The following is a 21,295-nucleotide window of genomic DNA, read 5'->3' as shown; positions in this document are numbered from 1 at the left end:
GAGAGAGAGAGAGAGAGAGAGAGAGAGAGAGAGAGAGAGAGAGAGAGAGAGAGAGAGACGATGTGTTTTATCTACACTTTCGAATAATCCGTGAATACGTATGGCTGCATTGGAAATCAATGACATCGAGTACATTGTTATGGAGCGTGCTGTATTTGCGTTTACTACATTTTGTTCGATCCTGAGGATTGGTTTACTAACTTGCGTTTTGTCCAACAAAAAGGAGTTGTATTTCGAGGTATATGTTGAAACGGGCAAAAACTGCAAAAGAATTTTTATAACGATATTCACATCGAGTTTCATTAAATGCTATCAACTGCAAACGATAAATTCGTGTTAGAAATTTAAAGGTGTTTCTCAGTCTAAATGACAAATGCTACGTCGCGTAATTATTTACGTCAAATAATATATGTTATAATTGTTATTCAACAGAATCATTTTATTCGTGAAAATTACGATTCACGCGGACTCTCGTTGACTACGTCGTATCGGCCGTAGATAAAACATGTGAAATAGGATTGTTTCATCTTTTTCTTCAAAGCGTGCATTCCCGGCATCCCAAAGTGTGCATAGCGAGCCTCGTAGTCTCGACTGTCGAATTGTGAAATCAAAATTGCAAGAGAGAATGAACATGATATATCTGAATCGAGCATCGGATCGTTCCTCCCTGATGAAGTGGACTGAAATGTTCGCGAAACGTCGGAATCAAACAAAGATGAATCCACGCGGCTCAAACCCGGAAACCAAATCTAATACGATATATCTCAATTTTTGCGAAAGAAATGAATAAGCCGAGGCACAAAGTAACTTAGGTAATTTGGAATCTTCATCTCTGGATAGGGCCATAGTCCCAACGTCGTCGGAAGTTTCCGGTTAATGTCGTAGTATCGATCCACGGACGACGATATTATTTCTCCTCGAGCGTCGAACAACGTATTAACAACGAAACTCCTCCCTGAGCTTTAAAAACACGATGCGCGATAAAATATTTCTTACACACCTCTGCCCTTAAATTTGTTCAGGCCGATAAAGTTCAGAATGATAAAGAATCATTTTTTTTCGGGGAGCAAATGAGGCGTATAATTTGATATTCGCTTACGTAACTAATGTACGTGCGAAAATTGGACCCCCATTACGCTCCTTGTTATTCACATCTTTTATAATAGTTTTATAATCATCGTCAATTAATACTTATTAAAATTAATTTTCTAGCCGTGTTATTTTGTGCATCGATATAGCACGCGTTTGCATATTTTCTTGTTGGTGCGATTGTCGCACTGTACCTTCTTTTAAATTAAACGCCGTTATTATTTTAATTGTCGTACGTTGTACATCTTGGATCTTTTCACATTTGAAATAGCGCTAACTCAATGCGCGCTTATTGCGAAATTATGAGTATCGTTATTAATCATTCCAGACAGAAGTTGTGTATATGTATGCACAAAGATTTTTGTAATAAATATGAGTTTCGATATAACACCATTTATTTGTACAAAACAAACAGACAAACAGCATAGTAGAACACAGTTCTACTATGGAAATAATTTTTTTATTTGCTGGACCACTTTTTATACTGTCGTTACTGAAAAGTGCTGAAAATTTAAAAGAACAATTTATTTTCTTCTTCCATATATTTTTTCGATTTATTTCCTTTGTCGCGTCAAAAATTTCGCAAAGCCCGAACTTGCGGCTGGAAAAGCTAGTTTTGGCAATATTAAATATAAAATCGAAATACCTTATGATTTCCATATAATTAGAATTGTGAACCATAATGACGCCATTCCAATTTTAATCATAAATTCCTGTATGTGGTAAGGGGAAATATTTATTTCCGTATCTTTTCATCAGTTATTTGCGTGGAATAAATTACCATAAAATACGATAAAGATGTACTCAATATCTGAAAGGTGCAGGTACTTCATTTACGTCTGTACGTGAAAAATGGCGTTAAAATTAATTGAAATTGTGTTAAAATTAATTACAGTAGTAAAACCTTCGAGTGAACTGATGTAAATGCCACCAAGGACGATAGTGTAGTTTTTCGTGCCGTGCTGTAGTAGGAACAATATTAATTTTTGAACTCGAAGCGGGGCTACATACCACATTGAGGTGTATCTGTATGAAAATTTTAATGAACACGATATTAGATAAATATTACTTTGTAATATTCGTTTAGCAATGCATAAATTATACAAAAGTTACTACATTGTATAAAATAGAGTTTGAGGTATTTGAAGATATCCCGAGTCGAAATTTTGGTTCTACATTAACGTTACAAATTTCATTGAATTTGAAGGATGAGGCTCATGTAGAGACTGTTGTCTTACTCTGATACTGCAAATTATATATTATTTCGTGCTATTTCCTCTATGATCTGTCTTTTTAAGAAAATTCTTTAGAATTATCTAATATTCTCTCTTGATTATCTCAAAATATTCTACCTACGTTTAACTTTTATTCTTAATTTCTGGAAGTGATGTATTTATTATATAATTTGCATGATTTCAGACAGGATATGTACCAGATAAGAAAATACTAAATAATTTAATAAAGATTAATAAGCAAATATAATTCATGGGTAAATAAAACAACAAAAAAGTTTTGTTTTTTTTTATAATATTTTAATTATTTTCGTTTTTATTAGCGTTGGAAATGCGTATATATTGAATATATTTAATTGATTATTCTTCATTTATCCTTCAAGTTAGGCGGAATTTGTAGAATTAACACAGTTTAGGATCAGAGAAAGAAAAGGACAATGCGTTTATTATTGATATCGCGTTCGGGAATATTCTGAAGGACTCTCGAAGCTTTCCATAGCGAGCTGTGAGATTCCTCCAAAATATTTAGCGGCCTTAAGCCGTTGCGATCGCTCCGATCAATCACGTGGCAAATGCGTGATCTCGGCTCGACTTGCTCCTCGGCCGACGCGCTTCCCGAACCTAACGTGTGTTGATTCGGCACATCAGAAACACGATTATGTAAACATACGTTTTAGCAACCGATTTTAGCAAAGGTGATATTCAAATTCAAAGCGACCAATAACGTCTCGCCACCGTCGGCTATTAGACAGTTAAATAGCTCGCGAATTCTAAGACCAGGCAGACTGCGAATAATTTTCAAACAAGGAACAGTTTTTTCGGTCGAAGTTATCGCACGTTCTCAATTTCTCAATTTCATCTTACAATTCGTTCGCTCTCAGGAATTATATTCCGCGTGCTTAACTCGTGCTTCGAAAGCATATACGTCGATTTTGTTAACATTTATTGTTAATTAAGGAAGTAAAGAAAATTGACTAAAACTCAAGATATATCGTCTTCGTTATTCGTACGAGTTCATTTCCTAATTTGGAAGAGAAGTTGGCTCCTCTTGTCGCCAGCAAAAATCACGGCGCTATAACTGCGTACGTGAAGTATGTGGCTTCACTCCCGCAAATCCACGAATTAAAGTCGAGGTAAGGAGAGTCACATATATAAAGAGTGGTTCTTCGAGCCGGATTCAAGGTGTGAGCCTTTCTCACAGCTCGCTATGGAAAGCTTCGAGAGTCCTTTAGAATATTCCCGAACGCGATATCAATAATAAACGCATTGTCCTTTTCTTTCTCTGATCCTAAACAAACACCAAAATTTTAGGATTCGATTTGAGTTAATACTCACGCCGCGAGAAATATATTGTTGCAGTGATCCGTGACATCTTGTGCTATATAATTCGCGAAGAAGAAGTACAAGAAATGTCCGATCAGTACCACTATGAACACGAAGAGCTCGCGCCAGTCGCAAGTCGTTTCGAGAGTATGCACGATCTACGACATAATCTTCGATTATAGTTTCGAGATACTTGGTACACACATAAGCACGATAATTTTTAATATGATTTAAGTACTTACTCGAAATAGATGGACACTTACGGAACCCGCGCCTATTATGATTAGGATAAAATACAATAGCGCGAAACTAGACATGACATTATCTGTGAACCTTTGAAATCGAAACAATCTCTCAAACTCTTGATAGATCTACTTCGTGGAAAAAAGAGAGGAACAACACGAAGAGCACATAATCTCAACTCGATATGTTTATATGCTACTTTTCGCTTAACTTATATATTTTACATTGCAACGTATTATTATATATATTACAAAACGAATAGATTTAACTACAAATCAGCCAAAATATGAACTTTAAATCAGCTGAAATACAAACTTTAGCGCTTTCTGTTGGATATTTACGGCTTGCATCACCTTCACACGTATAATGTTCTCCTTTACTAACGGCGAGATCTGTTGCATGTCCTTTACGTTCATCGCGCGTTCGAGTCGATAGCTACAAAACTCGAACGTTATTCGTGATGTCGATTAGGAGTGAAGAAAGATTCGTTTACCTGGCAATTTTCAATAAACCACAGGCATGTTTAAGGAACAACCATAGGAGCATGGCCATAGCTATAATCCCTATAGACCCAATGCTTTGCAGCAGGACGAAGTGGATAAATATGACATAAAAGTATTTCTCCACATCAATGGGGTAATCCAACGGGATGTACACATAGGACGCGAAAGTATTGTTGTGCGACAAGTAAATATTAAGCATATAAGATATTGTTGGCAACATGATATATATAACCACTATGCCGCAGCAAAATACTAGGACGTAGAAAAGAATGATTAAATATGCGTGTTTTACAGATGAAAAATATTAAATAAAAATGATAATAAGAATACATGAGAAAATAGTTAAAAAAAAACTTTTAATAATAATCATCAAATAATAATCATCTTTTAATAATAATCATCAAATAATAATCATCAAATAAAGTAGGGCAAAATACGAGTTCAGGCACAGAAGTAATAGTGCCATAAAACCAAATGAAATATTACTGATTGTTCTTCAAACAGTGTGGGAGAAAACGTTTTTTTATTTAATCAATGTAGGAGATTAAATATCGCCAAACGTTTCGTATGGCGTTTTTCCTTAATTATTGAGGAGGGTCCACGAATAAGCCGAAACGTTTGACGATATTTAATTTCCTACATTGATTAAATAAAAAATTTTTCTCTTATACGAAGAACGATCACTAATATTTCATTTGGTTTTATTGCATTATTACTTCTGTGCCTGAACTTATTTTGCCCTACTTTATTTGACGAATACACAGGGAAAGTATCTTTCAGCTGTAGCGTTTCAGTGGAGAATGCACTGATTGCATTTTACAGAGTATAAAACATAGATATTATAAAAAAATAGATCTTATTATTCCTTGATATAGGCGATTAAGTCCATATCGTACATATGTACGGCAAATTGCTGATATAAATTAATAGGGGGTGCAATGTCTGCTTTCCTTACGCATCAAAGCTATAGTGAGAAGCTTCACTTCTTCGGCGTATGTTTCTATTATCTCGCGTTCGCGCTTATCTTTCAACGAATTCCAATCGGCTCGAATAGTTTCCAATAACCGTATCACCTGTTCTCGAATATTTGAGAGAGGAAGAGACAGAATTACATGATACACTTTAAAGAGTAAGTAGTTTCGAAAATGAGACATGATCGTTCGACATTCAGTCCCCGTAAGATCGATTTGGAAAACCATCGCGTTCACTTTTTCTTTTTACTTAAAATCCGACGATCAGCAGCGAAACCAAACTGGTGAACAATTAATTACGATCGATCGAGTTCTCTACGGGCGAATAAATGCGGTGAAATTAAGCACGACGGTCTACCAAGCCGATCTTACCCCCGAATAAAATTCGTCTTATGAGACCGCGAGATTTACAAAAACTTCGTTCAAAACTTACGAGTTCCGTGTTAAGGTAAAAGTAGTAGTACTTGATCGCCATCACGCTGGTCGGGAATATGTATGTCAAAAAATCGATGAACAGAAACGCGCTGAATTCACGCGTGATGAACACGATCAGCTGCAACATCACGTTACTTGCGGCAATACGTGCTCGGAAACTCGCAGCATCGCGAAACTCGCAACCGAATAATCAATCGGTACACTATCCGATCTGATAATCGCACAAATTGGAATTATCTGCTAATTCGTACCTGGAAGTAAATCGCGCTCGCGAATATGCTGGATATGAACAACTTCTGCACTGTCGTGAGCATCAATCGCTCGCACGGCAGTATGCCGCTTATCAAGAGGATCCAACGATTAAACCTGTACTGTTGCTCGATGACGTGCATCTCGCGCGAGGGTTACGATTGGTCTCGTAATACCGAGATCCCCAGCCTTCACTCATCCTCCTCGTGTCATCCCGTTTCTTTGATCGCATCGCGATTATTGTCGCGCAAATTTTCCATTTATGAGCTCCTTCGTAAAGCTCCCGCAAAAATAGCGACCAAGAGGAAAAGAATAGCCGGAACCTCGCGTCGTTCTCGCGAGATAAAACGTGAGAGCGAGACAATTGCGATAATGTCGCTTCTCGCATTATTTACGTAAGTGGAGACAATTGCGAAAATTGTTACGACGTGCAGTGTTATTTTCTCAGCAAATATACACGGGTTTGAAATCGTTCAAACGAAAAGTTCTACGCAAGCGTAGAACAACGACGGAGGCCCTCGATCCTACGTGACTTTCATTATCGGTCGAACTGTCGTACTTGCTGCTACTTCTCTCCTCTCGGATATTTCGACTTTGCGGTAGCACGCAGCAGTGCAGTGCTGGAATATAGTGCATCGGTGTGAACAATATGGTTCGATATAACTGTAAGAGAATCCGCGGTGCGACTCATGATTGTACTTTTCATAGCGTGATCTCGTTAGTAAAAGTAGCGTTGATCATCACGTCGATTGCTACGATCAGTCGTGCAACATTAGCTTGACAGAAAATTAGAAATGTAGCATTAGGAAAGTTAAACAAGCACATGAAACTCTCGATTCGTACGTGTTTACATCGATATTTTCTATGAAAATTAGTGAAGTAAAGTGCGATTCGATGATGCGGCGATTCTCTCTCTCTCTCTTTCTCTCTCTCTCTCTCTCTCTCAATACTGCACGAGATGTATATCGAAATGTCAGGAGTGAATATACATTTTAATATATTATTTTCAATACACTATATTTCAATACACTATATTTTATACACTATATTAGTATACTATGATCAACAGATTTTCAATGTGTGTGTCGCAGAACTACATAACTTTGGTTTAAATTTGCTTAATTGGTATAATAAGCTTCTTTTCATTACTAATTATTACCGCATAGAGTAAATTACCGTGAAGTAGGATACAGCCGTGCTCGCCATCGAAAGGACACATTATGCTGTCCATTAGACCCGCGTTAAAGTTCAATTATCTCGTTGTGAACGGAGTTTGAGTTTTACCGAAGCAAAACCTTGCAGGGAGGCATCTAATACACCAACGCAGGTGAAAGTGACGTTTCTCGTTCCTTTTCTCATTATAAGCAATAGCAATTTCTGTATTTGCAACGGTGCTGCGTACCACGGTACATTATAGCTGTAATGTTTTTACCGTTGTTCTCGTAAAGTCGATCGTAAAGATTAGAGACGTTTACACGATACAACTAATGATAAATCGGCTGCATATCTGGAAGTCTCTAGATAATGTACACTGATAAGTAAACCTATTCAAAAGTTACACTCCGATTTCTTTCTAATTTTTTAAATATAGAAGTACACAAAATATTTAGGTTATATTTTTTCATTTTGATCCATTTTGAGTTTCACGGTCAGTTTATAGCTTTTTAATATTCTCACTCTTATCATCAATAAGTACAACAAAAATGCATTAGAAATAAAATTGAATACAAGATATATGCGTTTTTGGTTTACTGATTATGAATATGAAGTCAAATGTAGAAATTATCTATATAAATAATAAAATGTTTAAACAAAACATGTAAAAAAGTGAAAAAATTATTTGTACAAATAATTTCTTGATTTGGCTGAGATTCGAACTATTTTTGACTAATTTAGCACAGATTTGAAATATTTCGTTTGAAATCTCGGCTAAAGAAATTTAAAATGGTTCTCAGCTATACCGATTTTGTTAAAATTATTTAACTACATCTTGTATTCAATTTTATTTCTTATGTATTTTTGTTGTACTTGTTGACGACAGGAGTGAGAGAACATTAAAAAGCTATAAACTGCTCGTGAAACTCAAAGTGGGCTAAAATGAAAAAAATATGATTTAAATACTTTTTTATTTGTATATTTGTGCCAAATTAGAAAGAAATCGGAATATATCTTTTGAGTAAGTTTACTTGTGAGAGAAGAAAATGATTGAAAACCATAGCTAACTAAAATTATAGTTATGTTCGATTCCAACTAAATTTCTTGTAGTAAAATAATGGTAGTATGATATGCATATAAGTAGAATTCAAAGAAAATGATTTTCTTAGCTATAATTTATAGTAATTATTTCTCTGTGTGATTATAGTTTCAAATATACCAAATATTTCTTTTTCAGTGTATGATTGGTTTAAACAGAGACTCGCGTAGATATTATTACCGTATTAAAAATGCTGTAAAACGGGGCGCGATAAATACTAGTAAGATACTCACGTTGTTCGGAAAAATTGTATTCCGTGTTCCATTACTTCCTGGCCACCGTAACTAATGGTAAACATATAGGTCAAGTTAGCAAAGATGAGTATAGCAAATATAAACATCTCGTCGGTATCGTCGGTTAACGTTATCAATTGGAAAAACTGCAACGGAGAACATGTTTTTTATTCGTGATTAAAGAAGAGGAGAGACGTTACTCACTTGAAACAAACTGAAACTCAGAGAGCAAACGCCAACCGAAATAAGAACAAGGAATATTGGAACAAATTCAGACGTCAAATTTTCGATAAACCTTAAACGAGAAACTGAACATTGCATCTGCTGCATTAATTTGAGCGTGAATAACATGAAAACGCTCGAGAATTTTAGTGGATTAAAGATAATTCGTGATAGGCAACGTAAACTTCGGCAACACTGCAGAATGATATCGCGTCTATTAATCATCACATTTTATATAACCAATGAATAAATGCATATTTTGACCGCATTTTTAATGTTGACGGTAGCATGCTGGTTTCATATTTTTTTCACAAGTCCGACGATAGGTCACGTTGTCCAACGCGAATGTCATTGAAATGCATCGCACATATTTAATGCATATTTAACTAACTCACTTGACTTTGAGTTTTGTCGCATATGCGAATTGCATTGTTTAATGAACAGACAGAGCAGCGGAGCATCTGTCGAAAGAATTCGTTTCACATGCGTTTAAATATGCGATGAGGAGATGCACTTTAAACATATAATACTGTAAAAGATTTTAGAATACAAGTGTGGAAATACCGACTTGGTGGCTTTCCGATGGATAACGACTGCATGCACGATCCTCCGATAAAGTAGACACTTTTTTCCAGGAATACGAGTCTCTAGCGCTCTCTTCACGAATGCGTATTCTATCCGATGGCTGTAAATCCGATCATGTATACCTCGGTCGAGACGAACGGCCACGAAACAAGCGTATTTGTAAGATTAATATTAATTGAATAAATATTTGTTTCTTAATAATACAGATTTATTTAATGTCAGGTATGACAGCTCAATTTTCGACAACGCAAAAACGAAAAGAGATAAAAAGCAAAAAGCGACGATTTTTTCCAGTCGATTTCTATTATATGCTCACGACGCGTGAGACGCATGTGATAAGTATAGGTAATCGTATTGTACCGTGCGTGTCAACAAAACAACAATAAGTAATTAAGGAGCAGCGATTGTTTGATTCAACGGCCTTGTCAATTTGAAAGTTATCACATATTTAACATTAGCGTTACCTGGCTATCTTGAAAAGCGCACACACATGGTAAATGTATATCATGAGCGTAGTACCGGTGCTGCACAACGTGATCGCTCCTATGCTGCAGCTTATAAACTCGTGCAAGAAAATAATGTAGAAATATTTGTCCTGGTTGACAAAGTATTCCGTCATCACGATAAGTTGACGGGGTCGTGATTCATTTAACGGCGCCATTACATCGAGAATCATCGGTAGGAATTGAAGCGTCCCGTAAATGAATATGCCAAAGTAGCAAAACACTGTGGAAAAAGTTGTCAAGTGATGTTTTAAATTTATAAGATACACTATACAATGATATGTGTATGATATAACAACACGAATATATACAGAGTGTCCGTGGTATGTAGGTAGATTAAATAAAACTGAACATAAAAGTCTTCTATCATTTTGCAAACAACCATGTGAAACTTTCAATTATTAGTTAAAAAAGATTGGTGAAAAATTGCACGCAATGGTCCGCCAATCTTATTTAATCATATTAATTAAAAAACTGTACGTGTTATTTGCAAAATAGTAGATAAATGTATTGTTTCATCTAATCTAATCTATCTGTATACCGCAGTTTCGCAACAAATTGACAGATACTTTGTATAAAAGAAATTTTATTACTTTTAAAAGAAATATATCAAACGCAGTAGAAAATTTAAATTATGCAGAAAAGCTGTTCGAAATATATTCGGGCGTTATTTGCATCGCGTAAATTGAGCGCGTGGAAATAACGGATTAATAATAGTATTAGGTTGTATTAAGAGTAGTGACTCTTACACATAACTAGTATCGTGATAAATCTCAAGTCGGAAGCATACTTTTTTAAAATGTCAATTTCTAATTTATTTTTCATCGAGCTCCAGTCATCTTCGATTTCGTCCAGGAATCGTTTCACCTGTTTATTTCATTTTCTTTTCTTTCATTTTACTAACTATTACAAAATACGATTTACGTTATATGCCATACAACAAAATAAATAAATAGCTTGCCTACGTGTGACATACACTTTTCGCTTGAATGACAAACAGGCAATACTTTAGTGTGGAAAGAATACTAGGAAAAGTATACCCAAATATTCTGAGAAGAAGGTTAAATTGTACTGTGTTGTTACAAATACCAGCAACTGGAAATAACATTTAAGATGTATAATTATGTGACGTTTTCCTATTTCCGCCACCACGAAACATGTCCTGTGCACAGTAAAACGTGATATTTTATTATATTTTAAAAATCGAACAAAATTATACAGAAAAATCTGAAAAATTAACGTTAGTATAAAATTATTTGTTATAAGGATTATTATCACAGGAAATGAGAAAAATAACAATAAAGAGAGGAACAGAAATAAAAAATGACACTTATTAGCGTCTATATTTAATGTGTGTCACTGTTTAATCACAGTTACAATCTATACGGGAAAAAATATAAGGTGCACATAAACAGAAGTATTTAGTTGTGAGCAGCATAGTTGCATCATCCTAATTATCTTTGTATGATAGTAATGTGTATGGTTGATATGACTTGGTTACTTTAGTGCATCAATTGCATCAATGTAGTTGTACGTGATCTGGTTGTGGCAAACAAAAATAGATTAAGTTGGCATTTATTTACCATGGATATATTTTAATTAGAACAACCAGATGTCGTCACAATATCTCAGCAATTGCTCAGCGACTGCAGCAATTACATAATTAATTGTCCCGTATTTTACTATTAAGTCTGGTTGGCACAACCAGATTTATGTGTAGGCTAACCCTACTGTTTTGTCTGTGTACCTGTCATACCTGCACTATAATGAACGTAATGAGAATAAAAATAAACAGTGCATTCTGTATTCGCACTAGATACGACTGCTGATAAGGCCATAAGCCGAGTGTCTTGAGCAAAATTTGATTGATCTTGTAGTAATGTATCTCGATGGTATGCATCTCGCAAGATAGTCACGACACAACTGCATTATCTCGTGTTGTTTTCCTCTTTTTGTCCCCTTTCTTTCGCAAAATTTGCTATAAATTGCCAACAATCAAATTTGCTATAAATGATTGCCAACAATCGATATTCCCACCCGACAGAACGTACCGCGTACAAAAGTGGTTATATTTTTTCGACAAGAACGGCATACTCGCGGTAGACAATTAGGTGGAATTGCCTCAATTTGTAATTGGCTGCAATGTTTCTCCCTACACTGCAGGCGTAGGAGTATTATCACGCAGTCGCAATCGCGACTTTTATTTTTTCTACGACGAATGACGTTTTAGTTCTGTTCGGTGCGTCAAACGTTACACTTCTCATTTCGCGGCGAACTACAAAGGACGACACACGGAGCGTTCGCAGGCAACAGCGTATTTGTTCTCTTGCACGATCGAGCAGAACGGTGTCTTTCGCGTTTATTTAAATTTAGTTGAATACAGTCTTTATCTCCGAAGCCGTATGTCGTATCGATGTTTGTTCTCGACACAAACGCGAAATTACCACACATTGTGTGCATTTCTCAAAATTATTCTCTATTCACGCAATTCTCATTCACACATTCACCCTTTACTCACCGCAGGAAGACACACGACAATCCACTTCGACAGTAACTCTGTACTTACCTGAAAATGAAAAGATATATATCATTAGTACAACAATGGTCGACAATTGCAGTTGTCTTATAATAATAAAAGCGAGACAGTCTTAGAAATTACATTATAAATATTAAATCTGTATTCACAATATTGTTGTTTTCAAGCATTTTGATCATTTTTACGTTGAGTTAACTCGAAATATATTAATCAGCACTCACAAGGTGTTAGGTAAGAGTACCGTCCGAAATACGGTTGATGATTAATATTGCTGACGGTAAACCGCATGATTATGTAATAGCGTGAGAACAAACGTCGTGTGCCGCATATCAATTAATGTCATTAGCTCCCTTTGTAACGCTTGCGTTTTCCAAACGTAAAGCGAGACTCTCTCGACGAAGGGACGAATTGCTTTGATTGTTTCGTTCGCGAAAAGGGACGCAGCGCGCAAATACACCATGCTTTTTCCACATTTATTTTTATTGTAGTCGAGACATGTAGTGGAAAATGCAGTGGAAAAATCGTTTTCATTGTCAACTTTGCTTCTTTAGTATTATTTAAGCGGCGATAAGCTTTTTGAACGTACTACTCTCATACGAAACATTAAATACAGCATCAATCAATATGTAAATGTGTTTTTTCGTTGCACTTTATCAGTAGAAGCAATGAGAATTTTTACATATGTACACAAGAGTCCTTTGACGCGGCAGATCTATGTATTGAGTAACGTGATTATTCACATATTATTATGGATTATTCGTGTTTCAGTGAATTTCATAAGACTGGTGACTGTACAGCGATGACACAGAGAGTTCTTTGTAGTAGGAGAGTATTACATTCTGACTCGGATTGTGCCATTCCCTCCACGCGTGTGAATATTTAATTACACTGAGGAAAAAATACTTGAAGATTTCCTTGTGGAATATAAAGTTTATTTGTGTGAATAAATTTTATATTCCACAGATAGATTTTCAAGTATTTTTTTCTGTGTACGGGTGCGCGCAATTACGGCGTGCATTATTGTAACAAAAGTGTGTCACGCTGATGCACCAAATTTCAACACTGATTTCGCATTGTATTATTTCCATCTCATGTAAATAAATTCTTTGGAAAACCGTTGACAAAATCAGGGAAAGATATCCGAATAATATTTGAGGAATATCTATCACGTTCTTAGGGTAAAATCAATCCGTGGCTGACGTTGCTACAGATGGTTGTACTGTTGCCTGCATACCGAGATACGTCAGGAGTAAGATGATGATTAGTATTCGCTTCAATAATGCAAGACACGATCTGTCATGATGCCAGATACCTAATGCTTTGAGAAAAGCCCTATTGATTGTGTAGTAATGCGACTATGCTCCTCGACCAGATACATGTCGCGAAGATGAAGTGCGACTAACCAACGAGGATGCACTTAAGCTCGTATTAATAGTCGTTACTTGAAACTTGCCTCATACGATATACTCGGATTTTTATTCAGAATCAAATTCAAGTTTTTCAGTTGAATTATGATCAGTTCAGTTGAAATTTATACTTATAGTCGCGATTCAATTGAACAATTCTCATCTAACTCTGAATTGAAACTTAATTATCTCTTTTGAAAGATGAGAGTTTCAAGCAATGATTATTAATACGGACTTCAGACTCAAGATGTTCTTATTAAATATTATCCCTCATTGAAAGATTATCTATGAACGGTACAGTGTATTCTTATTGAATGATTAATATTTGCCATAATGTGCACTTCGAGTGAACGCCATGAGTTAATCTCGAGAAAGAGAGAAGAAAGATATGCGATGGATGTTTTAGAGGCTCAGAGAAGAAAAAGTCAATCAAAATCGCCATGCAACTTTCTCCTCGCCTCATTGCGATATAATATTACTCTGTGTTTTCGCTTTCCTTTTTTTTCGCTCACATCCGCAGCAACAGAAATGTTCCGTTATGTATTGAACGACGCATCAGTCTTTCCTTAGCCATCGAGCACTGCATTGCTCGGACGCGAAATGACGAATCCGCCGTTCTAACTTCAACACGTTTTTAACATTTCGCCATATTTTCGTAGTTAGACATGTGAAATTATTCGGATAGGTTTCCAATCGGGATTGCTCAATTGCTCCCTAAATTTTTATTGTGTTTTCTAGGGAAAAGAGAATAATTCAAATCGGAAACCAAGTACTTTCATAATATTTGCCTAAAATATACGTTTGCTTTTCGATGTCTATCGATGTGATGAACAAAGTATCTCTCAGAAGTAAATGTACGTTATTTATTTAATACATTATGTCTAACAACTGTTTAGTGATTATGAGTCGCGCAACAGCATAGATTTGGAGCAGAGCTTGGCTGATAAGTTTCTTTTCTTGATTCGTTATTCGGACCGAGTAGAATACATCACCGTGAAATAAGAGACTGCCGTACTCGTTAACTGAAAAGACGTTGCACTGCCCGTTAGATTAGCGTTAAAATTCAATTCTTTGTGCGAGGAGTTTATATTTTACCGAAGCGAAACATTCCAGGGACGCGACGAATAAACCGCCGCATGTTAAAGTGATGTTTCTCGTTCCTTTTTGCATTATAAACAAAAGCAATTTCTGCGTTCGCAAAGGTAACGTGTACCACGGTACATTGTAGCTGCAATTTTTGTAACATTGTTCTCATAAAGTCAATCGTAGACTGGGGAAAAATTAGAAACAATTATACGTAATTAACATTATTAACGTAATTAACGTTTAATTGACTGTATGACTATTCCGGGCTTCATTGTGCAGTCAATATAAACAAAACCTCTGTCGAGTTTTGTGCGAATGCAATCAGTGTTGATGCTAAGAGTGCCGTGAAAGTGCTGACACAGTTAATTCCAAAAGAACACTCACGTTGTTTTGAACAGCTCTATTCCGTGCTCCGTTATTTCTTGTCCGCCGTAATTAGCGATGAACATGTAGCCCAAGTGAGTTATTACTAATATAGCGAATATGAATATCTCACTGGTATTATCCATTAACGTTACCAATTGAAGGAACTACGGCGCAGAGCACGGCTTCTTAAAGTGCAGTTCGCGATTAACCGGAATAGAGGAGTGGAGACGTTACTCACTTGAAAGAGGCTGAAGCTCAGTGAGCTGACGCCGACTATGATCAGAACAGTGTACGATGTTATAATCTTGGACATTAGATATTCGATGAATCTTTAACGAGAAATTGGGCAGTTGTTACATCATCTTGTAACGTGAATTACGTAGGAAGAGATTTCCAAAAATTACAGTCTATCAGTAGTTCGCGATTGGCGACGCAAACTTTGACATCGCCGCGATTATTATACTCGTGTATAATTATTGTGCGAATGTATTCTGACCGCATATTTAATGCCTACGATTGCATATTTTACCAGGGTTGCATATTTTACCGAGATATTTAGTATTGTCAACTTGGCTTTAAAATTTAAAATAAATTTCAAATATTTAATGTGCACTTGACTCTTGACCGCATTTGGCCTTCTCGAACTTTGTCGAATTTACGATTCGGTTTGCATTTAATGGGAAGACACAATTGTCGGTACCGAGAGGGAGAGAAAGAGAGAGAGAGAGGGGAGGGGAGAAAGGGAGAGAGAGAGAGAGCTTTTGGAAAGCGATAAGGATATGATTTCGATATATAGAGCCGATCATTTTCAACACGAGAGAGAAAATACTGCACTGAGAAAAAGAAACAGTAGAATCACCGAGCTTTGTTTGGACGAATAAAAGTCAACAGCTGCGCCAACGCAACGTATTATTGTGCCAGCGTATGATTTGTTCAATGTACACAATATTTGTAAATATATTTGTTTGATTGAGGATGACCGCCGATTTTGCCAATCCAAACGCTTCTCTTTCTCAGTGTAAGTGTAACAAAACTGTAAGTGTTACAAAAACGTAGAAATACCGACTTGATGGCTCTTTGATGAATAATGACCGCGTGCACGATCTTTCTCTGATAAAAGAGAGAGTCTCTTCTAGGCCCAGGAACCGCCAACGTGTTCTTCTTGATCGCGTTCTCTATACGGTGACTGCAAATTTACTCATATATACGTACATCAATCGGGACGAGCAGCCGCGAAGCAAATGCATTTAATACTAGCATTACCTGGCTATTTTTAAAAGCGCACATATGTGATGGGTGTACATCACAAGTGTCGCAATAGTGATGCACATTGCGGTTGCTCCTACGCAGCCGACTATTATCTCGTGTGTTAAAATGGTATAGAAATATTTTTTCTCGTTAACAAAGTATTGCGTTCTCACGACAAGTTGATTTGGTCTTGATTCGTTAAGCGGCGACACAATATCCAGAATTATCGGTAGAAGTTGGAACATCCCGCAAATAGTAATGCCAAAATAACAAAACGCTGAGGAAAATATGTTAAATGGAGTTGGAATTCAGAGTTATATGTAAATTATTCCTAAAAAATTGTCCAAAGTACGTTCCAATGTAATTTGTATCATCGGATAATTTGTATGATCGGAGAATACGCATGTTGATATAGAATATTATCGCAACCAACACTCTCTTACACATCATCGTAATTGTGAAAAACCTCCCTTGGCAAGCGTACTTTTTTATAATCTCAATTTCCATTTTATCTCTCAGGGAGTTCCAGTCCTCGTGAATTTTATCCAACAAATGTTTCACCTGCTTGTTTCATTTATCCTTTTTACTTGATCAATAGTTAATATATTGGGCTGTGTAATAAGATAAAATAAAACGATTATAGTTTTATATCGTCATAATTTTAAACAATCTATGCAAAGGTTAATAGGAGATCACAGATCAAAACTGGACATACATTTTGTTTCGTAAAATTTTGATGATATAAATATACAGTCGTTTTATTTTCTCCGAAAAATTCGAAATTATACCAATATGATTTGCTCTATACATGCTCGAAGTGCTCGAATAAACAATTCGTTTTGTTAGACTTACGCTGTTCGTCTGAACGACAAAGAGGCAGTATTTGATCGTGACGAAAATACTGGGTAAGGTAAACGAGAGGACCCTGAAGAGGATGTTCGTGTTATACTGTGTTGTAACCAACACCAGCAACTGGAAATAATTTAGAACGTGTCGCTTAAAATGATTTCCACGAAAAATACATGGTACATAACGAAACGTTTATTGTAGTATAAAGACAAAATTATTTAAAAACTTTGAGAAATTGAACAATGTTAGTGTAAGATCTCGATTATAAAAATTATTTTATAAGAAATAATGAGAGAAAAGTAGTGAAAGTGAAATAAAAATAACGACGAATTTAACAGCGCTTTAGTATTTAACGCGCTGATTACCGTGCTATATACCTGCACTATGATAAATGACGTAAGAATAACGATAAGCAGCACATTCTGCATTCGTACTAGACGCGACTGCTGATACGGCCATAAGCCTAGTATCTTGAGAATGATTCGATTGATCTTGTAATAGGGTTCCTCGGACGCATGCATCTCGCAAGAGAACCGCGACGCAACTGTGTAGCTCAGTATTCGTTATTTTCCTCAAAATTTTCTCGCGAATTACAAGCGATCAATACACTCGTCCACTGATGGTACCGTACAAAAGTGGTGATAATTTTCTGACAATATGCTTGCGGCAGAAAATTCAGCTAAATTGCCTCAATTTCTCATGGACAGTAATGTTTTATCTTTTACTGTGTAAACTAAAGAATATTGTTGCGCAAGCGCACTCGCGACTTTTGCTTCCCCGCATGAACAACGGCTATCAGTCTTGTTCGATGCGTCATACGATACATTTCTCGGTTTAGCTATATCGAAGTGCATCAACATATATTGAGGTGTATTAGTCACCCACGATATACGGGAAAAAAATATCATTCCAAAATGTGCGTGTGGCTGATAACTAATGCCTTAGCTTAGTGATTATATAGCGTGAGCGTATAACAGCGTGAGAACGAGTGTCGTGTGCGGCATATCAATTAATGCCGTTAACGTCCATTGTAACCCTTGCGTTTTTAACACGCAAAGTCGACGAAGGGACTTGAATCATTTGGTTCGTAAAGAAGCTTGCTTGTAGCAATCACACCGTCACATTCATTTTCGTTATACTCGGAACGTACACCTGACTGCCGTGCAGATTATTTTAATTTAGCTGATCGTAATCCACTTTTGAACATATTAGACGAGAATAGCAAGTTTTATATTCCCGATGTTTTTTAAACAACATGTATATTTGTAAGTAAAGTAAGATATAGCAAATAAGATAACAAAATTTTTAACTTTTTTTATATACATGTGTAACAAGGAGTTGAACATCGCGTTCTCAATTTGATTTCTTGATTTTGTGATAATCTGTATTTTATTTCAGATATTATGTGTCGTACAGTCAACTTCCAAGTTTCCAGAGAATGATATCTTTTTACGATATTGCCAAATTGCTTAAAATGATTGTACATATTTCTGTTGTGGAGAAAAAGCTTACGTCCTCATCGGATAGCGTAAAGTACTGTGAAATATGAGACTGATGACTTTGAAAACTGAAATATGAAAGATTTCTTTTTTTATTTACATGGCGTATCAAACGCACAGTTGATGATTTTTTATGATGCATTTGCTTTTGCATTCGTTGCAAAACACGTATGAAAAATCATACATATCGCCAAATAAACGTTCTTGTAACAATAAAAATAGCATACTTTTACAGTAAAAATAGCAATAATTTTTGTATATTCGCAGAAGTTGTGTATACAATGTCAAGCTGCCTCTATAAATTAAAGGAAATAATTGGTTATTAAGCTCAAAGAACATCATTGATAACTTCGAATTTTTATATTCTCTGTTAAGTATAAAAATTTATCTCCACGATGATGTACAGTTCAAAGCACGTCCATGTAGAAATTAATATACAGGCATTTTATGTTTATAGGCGAAACAATGTCGAGAGTTATTGGTGCTATGTGACATATCATGGGTTTGCTATTATGCCAGTACAGAGAAAAACTAAAAAATATTCGGATAAATCAGTGCTTTAATATATTTGTTCAGTTGCTAATAACATACGTAATTAATTCAGTTACACCATATAGAATTAAATTATCTGCAATGCGGTTAATGTCTTCGTGCAATTAAACAAGATAATATTTAAAAAAGAAAGGGAGAGACTCAGTGCGCGTGACATATTTTCTATCATTAAGTTAATTAACGATAGGGAAAAAGGGAATGTAGAACTGAGTGCAACATTAAAACCGAGTAGTTAATCAGTGCAACCACAAATCGTAATCAATATTGGAGACGAGCAATGAACGTACGCACAAACCAGTCAATATTGAATAAACGTAAACGTGAGTTGCAATTATTACAATAAATTACAAAATTACAACTAAGCATTAACTTTCTATAATAAACATGCGTAAGCAATAAACATGCGCGTGGATGTGTCGTGCGCACGGGCGCGCCCGAATTAGTTCGTAATCGATGCTTACGCAAAAATACTTCCGTAAGCTGTTTCGCCAAGTTCCGTAAGCTGTTTCGCGTAATCGTCCATTATGTCGAGTTCCGCATTATTCTGAAAGGACTTCCAGCCGTAATACACGATTTCCTTCATCTGTACAATCAAACAAACGATCCTTCTTTGCTCACACTAGAGCGAACGAGCTGAGGAAACTCTGACTTAATCGAACTTGAGATAGTACAAACGGTAAAAATAGTAAAAATATATCATGAAGATAGACGGGAAAACGACAGAGGACACCTTAATCAATACGTCCATGCTGCACTCGTGCGTGATGAACACCGTCGACTGGAAACAATAATTATGTTGACAATGACATGCTACGGTAGTATTTCTCGCATCCAAGTCGAAAGACTGATGCAAGAATGCGTGATACCTGGACGAATGTCGTCAATAGATACATGATCGTCATTTTAGTCTGAACCATTTCAAGTCCTGATAGATCGGGCAACTTGAGTAGAGTGTAACTGAGCGTGTAGAGTGACGGTCCTCCATCGACATGTTCCATGAGAGGGTCGACAAGCGAAAGAAAAAAGGGAGAAGTTTCGAAAAGGACGACTCTACGCTGCGGCACTTATTATGATACATTTCCGCTGTGGTATACTCTGTATTTTCCGTGAAACTTCACGAGGGTGCATTATCGCGGACTAAATAATAGTCATAATTTGAAGTATCTTCATAATCGCACGATGAAAAAGAGGGCAGAACGTACCTAGCAACATCGATGGTAAAACCAATGGCGATAATGTAACTACGGTTACCTTTAGCTTCCATGAGAATATATTTTGCCATCTCGATTTTCACGCGCGAGCGATAGTCGTGCTGTATGTTAGTACTTCGAATTCTCTGCATTAGCGTAGTGGATATATCAGGCAGAAGAGCGTCGCACATTTTTTGTTCGACGCATCAGTCGTCGCAGGAAAGTAGTCAACAAACATGAGTTTGGATTAGCTAATACAAAATATTTCCCCTTCCTAATTCACATTGAACGATATCTCCTGCGAGAATATATTTTGCTATGTTTATTTCTGCGCGCATGAGCAACAGTTTTTACGTAGCTAGTCGTGCAGCGTGTCAGTATCTCGGACTTTTATCCTCGACACTAGCGGAGTGGATTCATCAGGCAGAGTCGTGTCGTGCATTCTTTAAACGCATCTAAACGCATCAGTCATAGGAAAGTAATTAACAAATGTGAGTTTAGATTTGGTAGAGTAAAATAAAGTTTGTCGTTTGACTAGCGATTGATGTGATTTATTAGTCTCGTCGTTGCTATACGTGCTATAAAATGACGTTAAATCTTTCGTCGATTAATCGTAAAAAATAGTGAGATAGCAGGAACAGAGAAGAATAATTTATCACTTTATATATATATATATATATATATATATATATATATATATATATATATATATATATATATA

The 21,295-nt window shown here is 36.1% G+C and overlaps 5 protein-coding genes and 1 long non-coding RNA gene across 16 annotated transcripts in view; 2 read left to right on the top strand and 4 right to left on the bottom strand.

The window, feature by feature from the left end:
• The window catches only part of LOC116845905 (mannosyl-oligosaccharide alpha-1,2-mannosidase IA-like), a 245,816-nt gene that overhangs the window by 88,025 nt on the left and 136,496 nt on the right, over nt 1-21,295 (bottom strand). The gene's annotated exons all lie outside the window — the stretch shown is intronic.
• LOC116845914 overlaps nt 1-21,295 on the top strand; it is a 174,806-nt gene that overhangs the window by 98,130 nt on the left and 55,381 nt on the right. The gene's annotated exons all lie outside the window — the stretch shown is intronic.
• Nucleotides 62-6,219, bottom strand: LOC116845928. The gene is made up of 9 exons (XM_032819181.1): nt 6,048-6,219; nt 5,795-5,914; nt 5,346-5,463; nt 4,381-4,642; nt 4,199-4,322; nt 3,887-4,015; nt 3,657-3,802; nt 1,983-2,115; nt 62-1,900 (listed from the first exon to the last, which is right to left on the bottom strand). The coding sequence occupies exons 1-9, from the start codon at nt 6,186-6,188 to the stop codon at nt 1,826-1,828; spliced, it is 1,248 nt and encodes a 415-aa protein (XP_032675072.1). The 5' UTR covers nt 6,189-6,219; the 3' UTR covers nt 62-1,825.
• LOC116845908 (odorant receptor 9a-like) lies at nt 7,257-11,578 on the bottom strand. The gene is made up of 5 exons (XM_032819148.1): nt 9,804-11,578; nt 9,323-9,439; nt 8,737-8,827; nt 8,533-8,678; nt 7,257-7,462 (listed from the first exon to the last, which is right to left on the bottom strand). The coding sequence occupies exons 1-5, from the start codon at nt 10,013-10,015 to the stop codon at nt 7,294-7,296; spliced, it is 735 nt and encodes a 244-aa protein (XP_032675039.1). The 5' UTR covers nt 10,016-11,578; the 3' UTR covers nt 7,257-7,293.
• On the bottom strand, nt 14,709-17,888 carry LOC116845926 (odorant receptor 9a-like). The gene is made up of 8 exons (XM_032819179.1): nt 17,711-17,888; nt 17,337-17,456; nt 16,928-17,045; nt 16,500-16,761; nt 16,303-16,422; nt 15,475-15,565; nt 15,255-15,400; nt 14,709-15,012 (listed from the first exon to the last, which is right to left on the bottom strand). Exons 1-8 carry the CDS (start codon nt 17,852-17,854, stop codon nt 14,841-14,843), a joined length of 1,173 nt encoding a protein of 390 aa, XP_032675070.1. The 5' UTR covers nt 17,855-17,888; the 3' UTR covers nt 14,709-14,840.
• Nucleotides 18,747-21,295, top strand: part of LOC116845939 — a 4,331-nt gene continuing 1,782 nt past the window's right edge. Inside the window, exon 1 of one of the 2 annotated variants that reach the window (XR_004378366.1) lies at nt 18,747-19,704. This is a non-coding gene — a long non-coding RNA (uncharacterized LOC116845939). The remainder of the gene's footprint in view (nt 19,705-21,295) is intronic. The other variant, XR_004378365.1, reaches the window with a different exon arrangement.

Source organism: Odontomachus brunneus, unplaced genomic scaffold, assembly GCF_010583005.1.
Source record: "Odontomachus brunneus isolate Ranch 3 - 2012 unplaced genomic scaffold, Obru_v1 Obru_scaffold_059, whole genome shotgun sequence".
Classification (NCBI taxonomy): Eukaryota; Metazoa; Arthropoda; class Insecta; order Hymenoptera; family Formicidae; genus Odontomachus; species Odontomachus brunneus.
Note: the sequence above shows the minus strand (reverse complement) of the source record. Positions and strands in the feature narration are given on the sequence as shown.

What these genes read in the sequence shown, in the direction of transcription:
- LOC116845928 (XM_032819181.1), bottom strand. Translation starts at nt 6,188, where the DNA reads ATGCACGTCATCGAGCAACAGTACAGGTTTAATCGTTGGATCCTCTTG. An exon ending in TCTCACTATAGCTTTGATGC is followed by an intron (nt 4,643 to 5,345) that starts GTAAGGAAAGCA and finishes TCTACGTCCTAG; the next exon opens with TATTTTGCTGCGGCATAGTG. An exon ending in AACAGAAAGCGCTAAAGTTT is followed by an intron (nt 4,016 to 4,198) that starts GTATTTCAGCTG and finishes TCCACGAAGTAG; the next exon opens with ATCTATCAAGAGTTTGAGAG.
- LOC116845908 (XM_032819148.1), bottom strand. Translation starts at nt 10,015, where the DNA reads ATGATTCTCGATGTAATGGCGCCGTTAAATGAATCACGACCCCGTCAA. An exon ending in TGAGTTTCAGTTTGTTTCAA is followed by an intron (nt 8,679 to 8,736) that starts GTGAGTAACGTC and finishes TCTCCGTTGCAG; the next exon opens with TTTTTCCAATTGATAACGTT. An exon ending in ATACAATTTTTCCGAACAAC is followed by an intron (nt 7,463 to 8,532) that starts GTGAGTATCTTA and finishes AAAACATTACAG; the next exon opens with CTATAATGTACCGTGGTACG.
- LOC116845926 (XM_032819179.1), bottom strand. Translation starts at nt 17,854, where the DNA reads ATGCATGCGTCCGAGGAACCCTATTACAAGATCAATCGAATCATTCTC. An exon ending in ATTCATCAAAGAGCCATCAA is followed by an intron (nt 15,566 to 16,302) that starts GTCGGTATTTCT and finishes TTCTCGTTAAAG; the next exon opens with ATTCATCGAATATCTAATGT. An exon ending in TGAGCTTCAGCCTCTTTCAA is followed by an intron (nt 15,401 to 15,474) that starts GTGAGTAACGTC and finishes TCTGCGCCGTAG; the next exon opens with TTCCTTCAATTGGTAACGTT.